Source organism: Echinops telfairi, unplaced genomic scaffold (genome assembly GCF_000313985.2).
Source record: "Echinops telfairi isolate 266 unplaced genomic scaffold, ASM31398v2 ScPeMD7_3;HRSCAF=10, whole genome shotgun sequence".
NCBI lineage: Eukaryota > Metazoa > Chordata > Mammalia > Afrosoricida > Tenrecidae > Echinops > Echinops telfairi.
The window spans coordinates 28,753,305-28,770,723 of NW_022103899.1; the positions used below are offsets into that span (position 1 = coordinate 28,753,305).

Genomic DNA, 17,419 nt, shown 5'->3' on the forward strand with positions numbered 1-17,419 from the left:
GTTTTGTTTCTCTGTAGCAGTGGTTCTCAACCCACCTAATGCTAAGACCCTTTAATCCAGTTCCTCATGTTGTGGTGACCCCCTCAACCATAAAATTATTCTTGTTGCTACTTCATAACTGTAAATTTGCTTTTATGAATCGGGCGACCCCTGTGAAAGGGGCAGAGTTCCACCAGGGACAATCTTTGTTCAAAAGACTTGGTCACTGATATATTTGTCTCAAGGAAGAATGCTTAAACCCTGAATGTATCCTTCCTTAGAATCTGAATAGAGAAAAGATGAGGGACCAGTACTTGACGCCATTTCCTTTTTGGCCCATTCCATCTAATAAACAGGTCTCTTTTCATCTAAGGGACTAGTATACACATACCCTTGACAGGCCCAGACTGGGTGGTTAGAGCACATTCTACCGGCCACTTAAGGCTCATTCAGAGACCATCAAAGAACAAGAATATGAATCTTTATTTTCTGAAAGTTAAATTCCCAGAGACTATAAATATGAAATTGAGACAAGCATGTATATAAATATTCTGGCTAGAGTTACTCACTTTGTTGGCATTAAAATATACTTTTTATAAGCAACTGATGTGATAACTTGAGTTCTACTTCTTAGTCCTGGGATAATGAGGCAATGTTCTAGTGGGGGCAAAAGCCTGAGCCCCTAAGTAATATGGAACAAATCCATTGTATCAACTCTAGACGTCTTCATGTGAGAGAACTAAACTACTAACTGGCTTAATCCACCATGAATTTGGCTCTCAACCTCAGCAAAGGTATAGATGTAGTTTCCCAGAAATTCCATGATAGGAATATTGATTGAGATAATGTTGTATTAAAGAGTCTAGCAATGAAATCAAATGTATTTCCTATATGGTGCTAAGAGGTTGTAAAATATTCTTGAGGAATACCAATCGATGTAAATCACTTAAAATTTACCCTACATGTACATATTTGGTATTAGCACATGCATAGATAAATGTTAATGATAATTCATAAAATCAATAGGATGTTTATTATCTAATACTAACCAAAACAGTTTATTTAAAGGATCTATTCTTACCTACATATGAGGACCAGTTAGGGAACAAGGTGATTCTTGGTTACTATGAACTTTGTATTCAATTACTAAAGGATTCTGACATATTCTTAATTTACTTCACTTAAAATATTTCAACAAACACTTAATAAATAAGAAGGATTTACTTTTCCAATGTTCTGAATACCTAAAGTTTGCTTTCTTATACTTCAACATCACAATCTGACAAAGACAAAATGTATTTTCAACTTAAATTCTACTTCTCAGTCAGAAAAGCTATGTAATTACTATATATATATAATATCTGAGTATTATATTATTTCAAAAGCAAATTTTAATTCAAACCAACACACTTGAAAAGGAAGACAACAACTCATTTCAAGAGCTTAGCATTACATTAGATAGAGAATGCAGGTCACACTTTATATTCATGAACATAAACTGTCACACTATAAATATGAAATAAAGAAAATATAATATGTTAGATATTATCAGTGGTGAGAATTTTATATAAACTATAATCCAATGGATTATGATAAGAGTTGTAGAGCCCCCAATAAAATGATTAAAAAAAAACAAAACAAAAAACTATAATCCAAAATGCTATTTTCTGAAGCACTGTCTGTAGAATCGAAGGATTCTCTATGGATTCATTTATAAAAAGAATCTGGACCATCAGATGAGCATTCAGGTTCATGCCCCGACATGGGAGGTGGTTGGTGAGTATTTATAGGAATACAATTTATTGTCTGCTCCTCCACTCAGAAGTAACTGCATAAAGTGGGAGAAAAAAGACACAAACACGTAAGTAAATACATTATTTCATGTAACAGCAAAATTAAAAAATACCAATAGTTTTAAGTAGAATTCTAGATGAGTAGTTAACTTCCATTTAAAGTTTCCATATTGGAACCAATATATCAATTTTCAGTACTGTATACATTCTAGTTGTAAAAGTGATCATTTGAATTTGGTTAAGATGTAACGTGCTATTTTAATTTTTATGCAGCATTAGCTAAGAAATGTACTGAAGTAAACAGTTGAAGGGTGGTGTAGTTATCTAACAAAAGTTTTTAGCACATTAATTCTTTGCAGGTAACTAGATTATAAATTATTCAAATAGCCCTAGAAACTGAGTTTGGATTGAATTCTTAGGCAACAATTTAATTAACATTTAAAAACACCTTTTACAATCCAAACGTTATTTAAGAGCTTCCTGAGAAATACTTTAATCAGTCTGAATTACTGAGTTTATCGACTTAACCATGATGTTAAGATACTCCAAAGTTAAAATTAGTTTTTCCCCTAAATGTTTCAAGTGTTACTTTAAAGAAAAGCATAGAGTACAAACTCAAACTTGCGGCACCGAGTCAATTCTGACTAGTGTGGATCATGTAGGACGGAGTGGAACTGCCCTGAGGCTTTTCAAGACTCAACTCTTCATGCGAGCAAAATGCCCTGCCTGGTGGCTCCAAATTGCTTACCCTGCAGACCATAGCCCAATGCATAACCACCACACTAACAGGGCTCCCTAGTCAGGGTACAGAATTATAAATATCAGACTATAAACATAACCACCAGATTGAATCCAACAATAGACTTTCCTTCTAATAACTAATAAATTCTTACCCCTGCCTCTGTCCAGTCTACACCCAGGACTTTGTCTTCATGGGCAGCCAGATCATAGAGAGGAGCTTTACAACTGAAAGATGTAACAGTAACAACTTACATGTATTTCACAGTAATAAAATGAAAAAATACCAGCGAATATGAATAGATAATCAATTGTTCTTTTCTGAAAATTTTCCAGGGTTTATAAATCCTTGCTCCAAGAACCAAAGACATAAATTTTTTAGTATTTACTTACACATGTCTCTTATTTTTCTCTATGTCATTTGCAGACTAAATAGATTAGCTGCAACAAGTATACTCAGGAAAATGCTGTGTATAAAAAGGCATTTGTTTACGAGGAGGCTATTTTCACATTTCCTGACTTCCAGTCTTTTACCTCCAAATCATGGTTGTACACACCTCTTGCCTACCAATCTATATATATTAGTAACTCAAGTTTACAGCCCAGGTTTTCCCATGAGCTTGATATGCATATCCAATTGCCTCACTGACAGACAGATGCCTTATAAAAAACTCAACTGCCCTCTCTCACTTCACTACCAAACACCACTCTTTCAAAGGGGCCTTTCCAAAAGGGATGCTTCTTTCCTGTCTTCATAGCATTTATTTCTACTCCACGTATTGTGAGATAGTGGCTGATGCCACTCCATCCTACTTGTAAGAAGATTTAAATAAATTGTGCATCCATTTTATTGGCAGCATTGGATACATAATATTTAGTACTAGCCCAGAACACAAATTCTCACTGCCAAGAGTCATGCAGATTTGAGCAACCTTAGAGCCACAAAAGAACTGCCCGTTAGTTCCTGAGACTGTAACGTCACAGGAAAAGGAGGCCCTGTCTTTCTCCTGAGGATCAGCCGGGGACTTCAAGTGCTGACCTTGTGATTGGCAGCCCAACTCATAACCACTGTGCTGCCAGGGCTCCCAAGAGTACAAAAGGTACCCTTGATATCTGGTTGTTTTTAAATGCTTGGATTTTTGTTTAATTTTCTATTAAATTTTCTCATTAGTTTATAATCTGACAAAGTTCCTTTTATTCAGTGTCTGTTGTCCCTCTTCTTCTAAATTGTGTATGGTATTTGTGTTACGACTCAGGGTAATATCCATTAACTTTTTTCTGTCTCTCTCATATCAATAATAATATCAAATAAGTCAGATGGAATTTACAATCTTTTGTACTTACCATATCAGGGAGTAAAACAGGGAACTATTTTAACCTTTTAGCTTTGAACAATCATTTCAGAATCGAGTTCACTTTTTTTTTCTGCACACAACAGGTTATTAGTAAATTTTTTTTGTAGATCAGAAATAGGATTTACCTTCTTGTGTCCCAGAGCTTCACGTAGTTATCTAAAGAACCTGAGATCAGTTGCTGTTCATGGGTAGGAGACCATTTTACTGATGTGACCCAGCCAGTATGTGATGTTAGGGACAGTGATACCAAAGAACCATCTGAACAAAGCAAAAAATAACAACTTATCTTTCCACAAAATTAGATATTTATGAAAAAATTAGATATTTATGTACATCTCTAATGGAAAGGTAAATGCATCACACACACACACCACACAAACCACTCTTCTCCCCAGTGGTCTACAAGACTCACCTTTAGTTCGGGGATCCCACAGTCTGATATGCCTATCTGTACTCCCTGATACTAAACGTTTACAAAGCGGTGAATACGAGATACAATTAAAAACTTTATTTCCTGTCTGAAAAAGAGAAAAGAAAGAATGGTAACCTCTCTGTTGGTTACCTAAAAGATTAAGTCAGAAAATCACAGAACGTATTATTCTTACCAAAGTTGTCTTAAGACTGCCAGTCTCAACATCCCACACGTTAATTGTGTGGTCCCAAGACGCGCTGCAGACTTCTTCAGTATCTGACCAAAGAACTGAAGAAACTGCTTCCTTGTGGCCAGAGAGGGTCACCACGGGTGTCTGGAAATGAAGGACCCCCAAAAGGGGAAAGTGCTTTCAATTCAGCATAACAGAACTAGTAATGGTACTTACTACTAAAGCTCATCTGTTAGTTTTCAGGGTGCTTGGTGGCATAGTGGTTCTGTGTTGGGCTGTGACCACAAGGTCAGCAGTTTGAAACATCTACCTGCTCCTTGGGGAAAAAAAAGAGATGGGGCTTTCTACTCCCATTAAGAGTTAGTCTTGGAAATCCATGGGGACATTTCCTATAGGGTCGACTCAACGGCAGAGTCGGCTTTTATGCGCTGCCTTATTTCTTTATGGCAGAACTCCAGATGGATGTATGTTTTCATTTTGTGAACTGAAACGGAGAACGTTAATTTGCTCAGGGTTATACATTTTAAAAGTGGCAAGACTCAAGTATAAACCCAGATATGACTCCAAAGTTTACCTTTTCATTATATTCTGTTGTATGCTGACAAAGTTATCTAAAGAACCTGAGATCAGATGCTATTCATGGGCAGGAGACCATTTTACAATCTGTTGTTGCCTAAGGATTACATCTACTTCTAATGTTGACAGTATTAATATTATATTAACACTAACTTAATTCCTCCAAGTAACAAAACATGTTATATGTAGAAGTAAATAGACAGTGCTTTGAGTTTAGACAGCTCGGTTCATGTTCAAGACACTGCCAATTTCCACAGACTCTTCGGGATAAATTCATTTAGATATGCCCAAAGTCCTATTACTTAATTTAAAAATAATGTCCATGGCTCATTTACTGTGTTCCAAAATCTCTAATATCTTTCTCAAATTAAAAGCCCAAACTAGGTATAATGTCTGTCTCAAATAGAAACAACATGTGAAGGAGAAGGAAATAGTTCTTGGCAGAGACAGTCCAATACTACTGTAACTTTGTTACATTTAACTTCCTAAAAGATTATTACCTCATCTATACTGGAAGGTTACACTAGAAAAGGAATTAGCAGAGGTTTTTTGTAAAGGGCGAGACACTACATTTAGACTTCGCAGGCCACATAAAACAGTCTTTGTTGCATATTCGTCATAATTTGTTTGGTTATTTGTAATCCTTGTAAATGTCAAAATAAAACTTTTTGTTACTGTAAGAAGACCATTAAATTATTAGGGAAAGTAGGAAGGTAATTGCTTTTTAATAACTTTTATCCCTTTGGTCTCAAAAATCTAAAAATTCCTATTTGCTAATTACAGCACAAGTTTCACGGCAATTAGCACTTCGGGGGTGGGGTGAGAGGGTGGTTTCCAGCATCAGAGCTTAAATATAATAGCTAAATAAAAACCTACACGCATGTAAGCCCAACTCAATGATACTAGGGTCAAAGACTAAGAAAATATGTGACAGTGCTTATCGAAAACTTTACAAACTTACAAGTCTAATTATGATTGAAGCAGCAGGATACGGCAAAAGGAAAGACAAATGGAAAAGGTTACATTACTTTACCACGTATTTGTCAACACAAGTAAAGTCAAGCATTGTCAATTCCTATACTTACCCTTGTTAGTCCCAACTGCTCTGTTTTCTGTTTTTTTCTGGGTCGGCTTATGGATTCCTCCATTTCATCTTCTTCATCTGTAGGAACTGCATTATAGAGAACTAGATTCAACGTCGTCTTAATGTATGGTCAATATTCATTATAAACAGTCTCAATGGATCATACACAGTGCTGGGTATATCGCTCCCCTGTTACAGGTTCAGTTGCAATCAGCAAGGTCAGCAGTTCTAAACCAGCCACTGCACAGAAGACAGGGCCTGCTATATCTTTCAGCAATTAGTCTTGGAAACTCACAAGGGCAGCTCTACCCTGTCCTATAGGGTCCTTGTAAGTCTCTATCGAATCAATGGCAGTGAGTTTGGTTTGGTCTGATTTGAAACCAAGGTTTACTCGTAGTTACCATGGATGAGCAGGAGGGAGTGCTGCTTAGAGAACACTGCAAATCTGTTAAAAGTGTTAGAAAAATATGGACTATAATGGTGATGATAGCACAATATGATAAATATTTCAATGAACTATATATGCAAAGACTGTTGAAATGGCAAATGTTTTCTTAATTTATAACACACACTAAAAAACCAAATGCAAATTCAAATCTTGGTATAAGTGAATTCTAAAACTGAAGTGCTTATGTCCTATTCCACCAAACATGCTGTCTCAATTTAGTTACATTTCCTTATAAGAGAGGTGGTGGGGTAGAAAGAAATTTTGAAACACAAAAGGGCATACTAATTTTTCTCCATGAAAGTGAAATGCTCCCTTATGAGTGTCCTCCAAAGGTTGTGGTCTGTTTTTCTCTTTCATATATATGCTTTATGTGTTTAATACAGGTTTTGTTTTTTAATTTTAATAAGTCATTTTACTGGGGGCTTAGAGCCCTGATAACAATCCATACATCCATTGTATCAAGCACATTTGTACATATGTTGCCATCATCCTTTCAAAACATTTTCTACTTGAGCCCTTGGTATAAGCTGTTTTTTCCCTCCCTCCGCACCCCCTCCCCATGATTATTATTTTCATGTCTTACACCGTCCACTGTCTCCCTTCACTCATGTTTCTGTTTTGCATCACCCTGGGGAGGGGGTGTTACACATCGAGAATTGCGATTGGTTCCCTTTTCTCCCCCCTCTTTCCCTCTACGAGCCTCATGGTATTGTTACTACCATTATTGTTCCTGAGGGGTTTATCTGCCCTGGATTCCATCAGGAGCTCTTATCTGTATCCGTGTACATGCTCTGTTCTAGCCAGATTTGTAAGGTAGAGGAGTCATGATAGTAGAGGGGAGGAAGCATTAATGAACTAGAGGAATGCTGTATATTTCATCAGTGCTATACTATACGTTGGCTGCCTTGTCCCTTCTTGTGACCCTTCTGTGAGGGGATGTCCAATTGTCTACAGATGGGTTTTGAGTCTCCACTTGGGCTCCCCCATTCACATTGATATGATTGTTTGTTTTGGGTCTTCTCATGCCTCATACCTGATCCTGTCCACACCTCATGATCACACAAGCTGGTGTACTTCTTACATGTGGGCTTTGTTGCTTCCCTGCTAGATGGCCACTTGTTTACCTTCAAGCCTTTAAGACCCGGCCTAGACGCTATATCTTTTGATAGCTGGCACCATCAGCTTTCTTCACCACATTTGCTATGTACCCATTTTGTCTTCAGTGATTGTGTTGGGAAGGTGAGCATCACAGAATGATAGGTTAGAAGAACAAAGTGTTCTTGTGTTGAAGGAGTACTTTACTCGAGAGACTCAATGTCCATCTGCTACCTTAATACTTAACATATATGTACATAGCCCTAGCGTTATATCTAAATGTATTTACATATGTACATGCCTGTATTTATACCTCTATGAATATCTTTTGCCTCCTAGTTCTTTCCTCTTGTCCTTTTACTTTCCTTTCCTTTTACTTTCCTCTTGTCCCATTATCATGTTCAACGTTCATTCGGCTTTCAGTAATTCCTCTCTGCTACATTGCACTTGATCAAGCCCCACCAGGCATTCTACTCCCAATTCACCATTGCTTTTATATCATGTATTGTTCCCTTGTCCCTGGGTTTGTTGGCTCTCCCCTTCCATTCCCCCATCTCCCCCTCTCCCACGTCCCACACTGAGTTGTCATTCCATTGTTTTCTCTTCGGGATTGTTTATCTGACCAATCTTAGATAGACATGAAAAAAAGAAAAAGAAAACAAAGCCTATAAATAGTTCCATGGCTGCTTGTTTACCCTTATGAATTTTTTCCAATCGAGTCTGGTGAGATATCAAGCCCTGCCCCCAAAGTCTATTTTTGAGATTCCTCGGGGACTTCATTGCTTTTAACACATGCACGTTTTCACATATCAGAATAAAAGAAATGTTAAATTTACCTGTAGACCAGATCTTTAGCATCTTATCCCAGGAGCCACTGCAAAACTAAACACATATATATGAGGGGGGGGAAAAGAATATGTAATATAATTCTATTACTCGCCTAATTGTTTTTACTACTTTACTTACTTTCCACGGTGCATTATTACCAAAGATAACCATCTGCCTGGCGTGCCCATTCTCCTGGCAGCTATGCCCTCAATTCTTGTACAGAGTGGCTTAGATCGGGGTGGGAAACTGATCTATACTGTGCCAGTGGCCCCTTACTTATGTAAGACCTTTCTTATAAAACTGTGTCTCAGGAAGCGTGTGTGCGAGCCACCGTTTCACTGCTTCCCACGGCCCAACCGCATTAACAGCCTTCTTGTGACAAGCTTTCCATTAAGTTTAAGAAATTTAAGATGTTTCTTTCTCTTATTAACTAAAATACAGGGCACAATTCATTCAATTTCATCTTGATTCAACAACCTGTAAACCTTTCTGCACCGTATGAAAATGCATACATCTTTTCCTTTGACTGTACAAAATGTCTTGTCACCAAGCTGCTAATGAAATCCTGAAGAAACTCCTAAATTCAGAAGACTTTGATGTGGCTTATGGAACTTTCTAATTGTTAAGCAGGTTCACAACCCCTCATACATCAATAATGTTGCTCACATCTTTGTTTTCCTTCAAGTAAGTTACCATTTCACCATGAAAAAGAGTAGATCAGCACCAAACCAAACCCTATTAACACTAGGCTAACGGACATTTCTCATATACCTATCTCTACGGATGTGTGCCCAATAGTGCTGTGAATGAAACCGCACATTTTCTTTAAAAAATTACTCACTTAAAAACAACCTAAATGTACACTATTAACTTGTAAATGAAACTGTATGCTGTATATCTATGTTAAACATATAATATTTAACATTATACAACATTGGAGATACTGGGTTCCGTGTATCATAAGGGCGCTTGGGTCTTTATATTTGATGTTTACTTTCTAAGAACTTTTTTACTATGTTTATATTTCTTACAGAGTAATTCTCCCATGAATGAAGCTGATTTACTGGGATTAATACTCAGTTTATGTTCAAGTCAAATTGACACCTATCTGAAGAGAAAGGTGTACCCCTAAGAATTTCGAGATTACAAGGCTTAAGAGAAAATGAATTTGGATATCTTATTTGTCTTGTTAAATGGATAAAAGTCAGCATAAATGGTAGGAGGTAAATGTGAATGGTTTCTATAATTTTCACTTAGGAAACTGAAATGGATCAAAATGGCACGTCCTGTAAAGCTAGTGTCAATATTAATTTAGTATATGCTAATGCTCAGATGATAGGCATTTTAAGTTTATGTCAGCAAGGTGAGTAGTTGATAGACTGAGAATACAAGGGATCTTCAAAAGGTTCATGGAAAAATGGAATGGAAAGAAAATGGAATTTTGCCATTAACTTTTGGAGGCTCCTTCAAATGTGAACTATGGTGAGTTAATAAGGTTGTATAGAGAAATGTATGTTTACCTGATGCCTTAAAATTTCTGCAGTTTAAGCATGGCTCTAAACCAAAGATATCCAGACAGAGGAAATGTACATTTACATTTTTACCTACATGAGTATTATTTTTCCCCCCCCAATCTGTATTGGGAGCTAATACAGATATATTCCATAGTTCAATCACACCCAGCAGGAATGTACAACTGACACCACAATCAGTTTTAAGACATCCTCTTCCTCCTTGAACTCCTTGACATAAGCTCCCTTTTACCACCCACCACCCACCCCCCACTTAAGTATTACTATTAGTTTGAAAGTATGCTCATTAGCCATTAAAAGTTACTAACCCAGGCCAATCACAATGTGTTTATGTAGAAAAATGTTTAGGAAGCTGCTTAAAATAAAATTTAATACAGTACTGATTGCACAACTCTTCTTGGCATGATTGAACTATTGAATTGTGTATGTGGATTGTGTGTCAATAAAACTGTTTATAAAGAAACACATTAATTCTATACCATACTAATGGCAACTACTTACTTTAGTTCCTGTGCTATCAACAGCTATAGAATCCACACTCCCAGCATGCCCTCTGCAGCAGTGCAGGGCTCTCATTTTGTTTCTCTCTATATTCCACTCCCATAAGAGAATCGTTTGATCCATAGAGGCACTGAGCAGCAAGCAGGACAAACTGTCTGAGGAAAGGAAATCCAAAGTCAGAGCCAAATCAGCACAGAGCCTGTAAAGGCCTTGTGTTCTGAAGCAGATCAAAGCTTTCTTAAACAGATACGTTAAAAAGATACAGGCACTTGTCAGGTTGGATTTGAAAAGTAAACTAACTTACAGCATAAAGCGACTGTTCTTTAAGCAGACACAAAGATAGCATGCCACATCATATATTCACTGGTAAATGTATATTACCTGATGTAAATTTAAGGACTCGTTTCAACCAATTTTATGGATTTTTTTATAGACTATTTTATCGAAAGGCCTCATAATTACCGAAACACAAATTATTTCCTAGTCAACCCCTGCTTTGCTTTTGCACTAGAACTGGCTTAGGATTCTTTTTCAAAGGCAAAAAGTCCTAACCTTTTTTCACCCAAGCCACATCTTTTACAACATCTGTATGTCCCACCATTGTCATTATTGACTTTCCTTCCAAAGACCAGATTCGAGAAGTCTTATCGTAAGAGCCAGTTAAGATCCTGTGAGGTGGGGCGGGGGAAAAAAAGATCTGTAAAATATGTAAAAAAGCATTTTCAAAACCTAAAAATCTATTGTGCTTTAAGGCAATAACAAGTCAACACTGAGGATAAATTTTTTTAAATTGTGAAGAGAAAGATTTCAGAACATAGTATCAGATGTTACTACTTTTTCAGTCTTGTTAAAGATATAAATAGATCTGACAACCTTTAGATTTCATTTTTTTACCATTGTTGTAAATACTGCAACTTTTGGGGAAGCCATGTGAATTGCTTAAAAAGCCTCAAAGTCCTTTGCACTTAACCCAAGACAAAAACTAATACAAAAAAATAATAATACAAATTTACAGTAAAAGTAAGACCAGTAATAACATTTGTCATAATTCCTGAGAGACAGACTTTGAAGGAGCAAGCTCCTACTATGATCCACCCTTTTTCTTTAACATTTCATTGTGATTGGACGTTTCCATTCAACCATTCATACACAATTAATTTCATAACATTGATTGTAGAACCCCAAATGTACCAACACTCTTTCCGCTTTTTTCCTGTAATTATCTTTGCCACCGATCCTTCTTCCTATCCATTGCTACTTTCAGAGCTTCATCTCCAGACAAGTGTTGTCCTTTTGTTTCCACTGGTTGACTGCTCCAAGGAGTACGTACTTCCCTTTTCTGGTTTTTCACCCCACAGGCCTATTTTTTACTAAAAGTTGAGTGAGGGGAATGAATTCCGTTCCAGGCCTGAAGAGTGACCAAGGGTTTCCAACAACCTCCAACAGATCAGTAAGCCAGGGTTTTTAAAAATTAAAATATTTTGAGTTCCACATTTGTCTTCCACTCTATGCAGGATCCTCTACTCTGATCCCTTTCCAGAGGGGTCAGCAGCAGAACTGGCTCCAGAGTTCTTCTGGCGGGAGGGTGGTGGAAGCTGAGGTTTGAGGAGTACACTAGTACTCTGTACTGTTTCTATTGGTCTTTGATTTTGTTTTCACTCTTCTTTGCTCTGGATGGGGTAAGACCAATAGTTGCACCCCAGATGATCACTCACACACTAAATCAGGGGTCCTCAAACTACAGCCCGCTGGCCACATGCGGCCTGCCGAGGACATTTATCCGGCCCGCTAGGTGTTTTTGCCCCGTTTTGTTTTTTTTTACTTCAAAATAAGATATGTGCAGTGTGCATAGTAACTTGTTCAGTTTTTTTTAAAAAACTATAGTCCGGCCCTAACGGGTCTGAGGGACAGTGAACGGCCACCTGTTTAAAGTTTGAGGACCCCTGCAATCAATCATAACTAAGACCCCAGTTATATGTCACCACAGCAGAATGAAGACTGTTGCCTGTGAACCACATTATGCCAACAGACCTTGGTTATAGCTAAGATAACATACCTTTGCTCCTTTTGCTTTATTATAAACATGCATGTATTCACAACACATGCATTTGTTGAAATATAGCCTACAAACATATAGGATCATAAGTATAGTCCCTATCACCTATCTATTCATCTTCCTGTCTACCTATGTTTCCATTTGTAGATTACTATTTATTTCTGATATTACAGGATTGTTTATGTAACAGCATTTATCTTTGTTGTCTGTAACTCTAATCCTGTCTTTACTGATATTCTGATCATCCCTTTATTATATGCTGCCTTTCCCTTCACCCAAATTAGTCTGTTCTTTCGTTAAAGAGCCCTGGTAGCCAAGTTGCTAAGTGTTGGACTGCTGAGAGCAAGGTTCAAACCCACCAGCCATTCCAAGGGAGAAAGATGAGGCTATCTACTCCCATGAAGATTACAGTCATGGGAACATTTCTCTTCTGTCTTATAGGGTCAATATGCTTCTACGAGCTGGAATCAACTCAAAGGCAATTGGTTTATTATCTAGTTATTGGCTTTTTCTTTACCTTTCCTTCCATTCTTGGTAGCTTTCAAAGACGACATTTTTCCCTGTGTTTCCTTCCAGACCTTTTACAATAGTGGACTCATCCAAAGTTTGTCCTCTCATGATTGACTTATTTCACACAACGTAATGTCTTCCAGGTTCACTCATGTTTTGAGATCTTTGTGAACTGGCAATTCTCTACTGTTTCATGACATTACATTGCATGTACAAATCAGTTTATCCATTCTCCCACGAATGGGCACTTGTTTCCATTTCTTTGCTACTGTGAACAGTGCTGCAATAATGCATGGGTGTATATATGTGTCTTTGTGTCTAAGGCAAGTTTCTTGGAGGCAGTGTACTGATGCATCAGATTTCTTATCCATTTTGCCATTTTCTTTCTTGGTACATTTAATTGGTGTACATTCAGTGTAATTACAGGTATGAATTTATTGCTGTCTTCTTTTGTGGGGCTTAGTTTATATTCATTTTATAGTCCACTTTTGAGGTATTTTACTAACAGTAAAACCAGTGGGGGCTTGCTTTAAGCCACCCATACCTTCTTAGGTGATTCCAATCCATCTTTTTTCCTATTAGAAAAACATAATCTGCATCTTCATGATAGCAAACAGATTTGTGGCTATAAAAGCTATCTTACCCCAAAATGAGGAGCTGATGCCAGGGGCTTAGGTGGAGAGAAGATGTTTTGAGAATGATGAGGGCAATGAATGTATAAATGTGCTTTACACAATTGATGTATATGTGGATTGTGATAAGAGTTGTATGAGCCCCTAATAAAACGACTAGGAAAAAAAAACTGACACCTTTTCAAAAGCAATAAAAAAAAATTAAATGAATTGAAAAAAAAAAGCTGTCTTCCCACTAGAAAACCAACTAGCTCAGTCTTAAAAGCATTATCCTCAGACAAATAAATGTCCCAAGACACCCGACAGATTCATGACAAATGTCACTATAACATCTTAAAGCAAAAAAGAAAACAATGGGTGCTGGTGCTGGTTGAGAAGTAGCTTAAATTACTAAATACAAAACTGAATGATCTGATATGCAAACCCTACCTAATTCACAATTTTAAACTTGTTAAAGAAATTAAAAAGAAATCTATTAATACGTAACTAGTTTCTTCTTGAATACACGGCCGACTTTCTTTGACATAGTCACCTATGCATATTATCACAAAATTACTTTTACAAAGCATTGGAAACCAGAGAAAAATATTCACATAGTGGACTTAAAAAGATGGTATGGAAGGAAAGAGGTCTAAGAACATGCATCTGGGAGTACCATTCCTCCGCCCCTTTAACAGAACTGATCCAGTCATCGTGGACCATGCACTGCTCTGGCTGAGGCGCAGTGTACTTCTCCACGTATTCCAGCTCCACCACTTCTTCCTGGTCACAGAGAGAAAAAAGCAGAAGCCAATCAGCTGGTGCAGTTTTAAAATATGAAGCTAATGGAGCCTCAGAGTCTTAGATCTATCAGTGCTCTTCATTTATCCTGAAAATTGGGAATCATACGAAGAGTAAAAAACTTTATTTCCCCCAACAATCTGTTTAGAGTAATATTAAAGAATATTAGTAACATCAGTCACTATATACTACAGGTAGAGATCTAGAATATAGAAAAAATTTAACTGTATAAGAATAAAGAAAGAAAAAATAATATAGAAAAAATTTAACTGTAAAAACATCAAAGCAATTATACATGATGAATTTTAAGTTATAAAAGTATTATTATGAAAAGTCTGAAAAATTAGAGAAAGAAAACCCCTAGTCATCACAACAGCTTAACCCATAAGCTTCTTATATGTGTACAATCATTTTGTACATGTCCAACAGTAATATAAAATTTTATATATTTATAATATCCATATATTTACTATCCCCACATTTATGCATTCTCAGAGAAGTGTGGATTATCAGAATTAAATATATAGAAACTAAAGTTCACACATGTAGGAAAATCAATCATCACAAGAATCTTTGCTGCTGACGCTAAGTTCAAGCTAACTCTACTTGATCATGTCTGGAGGGAACGCAGAGGTCTTTGAACTTACTGATGAGATGTTCTCCAGCTCCATGTGTTTGACCAAGGGCATGCGTAGAAACTGGCCCTTGACAAGGAAATCAAACTCCACATGTTTGTGGAACTCTAAAGAAAATATAATAAAATTAGTATTACTCTCAGAACCTGGTTCACATGGTATTGCCAGAGGTCTACCTGAAAACTCTCAGAACACGCAGGCATCTATGATCCTAGTGTGATTGGTGAGTCCCCCCAGAATTTCATCTGGCACAATCAGGCCATGTACCCCAGTATGCCATGTGGTTTTTAGAGATATACTGTTGGTGTCCTTGTGCTTTTAAGAAACCTCTGTAGTCTATGGGAAACTTCACACATATGCAAACGCAGAAATAATATCATGACTCCTGAAGCATCTATCACCACGTTTGGTAAATGACTACTCTTGGGCAATGAACTACACTCTTCCCTCCTAGTTTACTTCATATCGAATCCCAGAAAGTCTATCGTTCCATCTGTAAATACTTTAGTATGCATCTTAAAAGTATAGCAACTTAAGAAAACAGAGTCACAATGATAAAAAGTAGAACAATTCTTTTTTAATCAAATAGTCAATATTCATATTTCTTTTTTTTTTTAATGTCTTTTTATAGGGAGGTGTTTCGACTCAGCATCCAAAGGTCACATATTGTATTTGATTACTGTTTCTTTTAGTCTTGATTCTTTGGAGAAAGTAGGTTACCTGCCCTATAATAAGTCCTACTTTCCAGGTTTGGTTGTTTGTGTCTCCAAGGTATTCTCTAAATATTCCTCTATCACCTATATATCCGGACAGCTAGTAAGTTTGGGTTTGTTTTTGTTTTTTTTTTAACACTTTACAAGACTAGTACTTCACAGGCAGTGCTATGTATTTCTTATAGGAACAAATTAGGAATGTGGTTGTCTCTTTTTATGGTGCTAAGATCCACTTGTGGGCTTAGACAATGTCAGTCTGATTCCACACATCACAATGTTCCCTACTAACTTTTTACCTAGCAGTTGAACTGCAAATGATAATTTCTGCCTCCATCCTTTATTTAATTTGGAGATGCAAAGTAGTGAACAATCTAATTATATCATACTTTACACATTTTTTAGCTGTAATCCTTCTAAAACAAAAATGTTCTCATCAACTATTTTCATTAGCAATATTTTTAAAATCTGATATTTAAATCATTTGCATCTTGAGTTCACAGCAATAACAGAATTATTCAATTTATACAAAAAGGCCAACAAATACTCAGTTTACAGGTTTCGAAAAATTTTCAACTACTTGGGTATCAATAAACAACCATATACTGGTATTGTAAAGCTTTGATTGAAAGACTAATAACTCTTATTCTAGTTCAAAGACTTTTTCAACAAGTAGAATATAAGACACCCTCAAAATTTATAAATTCATCATTATCTCTATGCATCCATGATTGAACGGAAGGAATAGGAAAGATTGCCAACAGGAAGTCTGTGGTCCCTAACTTACGGTGGGATTCTGCTTTCATGATTCCAGTGTAAATTGGTTTTGATGTTTTGTTTTCATAGCCTGCTTTACAGGAAGGGTATTAAACAGTAATTCATACCACGAATATCAAGATCTACAACTTATTGGCAAAAATAGATACGTGACTGCCTCTCCCTCCCTAAAAAAGTTGTTCAAAACAGCACCTCAAACTTAACAAAATATGAGATTATTTAAAGAGGAGGGAAAATATGTTTCCATTCACCTTTCCCATGAACATGAGTTCAGGTTAATTTTACGTGCCAATAATTTATATATACAATAACATATTTTAAATATTTCTTACGTTTTACTTGACATTTAGACATGTTTATACCTGAAAAGCACATGAAATAGAAGTATATCTTCTGTGAAAACTTTTCTTTCAGAGCATTTTTTAAAGTTGTTTTCCAGCATAGAATCCCATAATTTACAAAATGAAGAGTTCTAAAATTTCATACGGAATTATAACATAAAGCAAAAAGGAAATAAATGTATCGTATGTACCTTTCCCTAACTTATCAAGTGTATAATATACCCACCATTTTTGGCCTCCAGCAACTTATTGATGATGTTACTGAGGTCAGCAATTTCTGAGACTGCAGGGATTGAGAAGGGAACATCATCTACCGCATACCTACAAAAAGACAGAGCAAGATCAAGTTCACAGACATTGATAAATGTGCTTTTTTTTCAATATTAGATACCTACTATATGCCGTATTTTTCCTACATGGGCAAAAAAATAAACACAGGCCATTCCA

The 17,419-nt window shown here is 36.5% G+C and overlaps 1 protein-coding gene across 1 annotated transcript in view; it reads right to left on the bottom strand.

Moving 5' to 3' along the window:
• Positions 1–438: 438 nt before the first annotated feature.
• WDR12 (WD repeat domain 12) overlaps positions 439–17,419 on the bottom strand; it is a 25,353-nt gene continuing 8,372 nt past the window's right edge. The window contains exons 2-13 of the mRNA XM_004701541.2: positions 17,199–17,293; positions 15,157–15,251; positions 14,385–14,491; positions 11,084–11,199; positions 10,532–10,686; positions 8,507–8,552; positions 6,129–6,214; positions 4,471–4,611; positions 4,278–4,383; positions 3,991–4,123; positions 2,666–2,738; positions 439–1,807 (exon numbers count right to left, since the gene is read on the bottom strand). Coding sequence (XP_004701598.1) covers positions 1,730–1,807; positions 2,666–2,738; positions 3,991–4,123; positions 4,278–4,383; positions 4,471–4,611; positions 6,129–6,214; positions 8,507–8,552; positions 10,532–10,686; positions 11,084–11,199; positions 14,385–14,491; positions 15,157–15,251; positions 17,199–17,293 — 1,231 coding nt within the window. The 3' untranslated portion in view covers positions 439–1,729. The remainder of the gene's footprint in view (positions 1,808–2,665; positions 2,739–3,990; positions 4,124–4,277; positions 4,384–4,470; positions 4,612–6,128; positions 6,215–8,506; positions 8,553–10,531; positions 10,687–11,083; positions 11,200–14,384; positions 14,492–15,156; positions 15,252–17,198; positions 17,294–17,419) is intronic.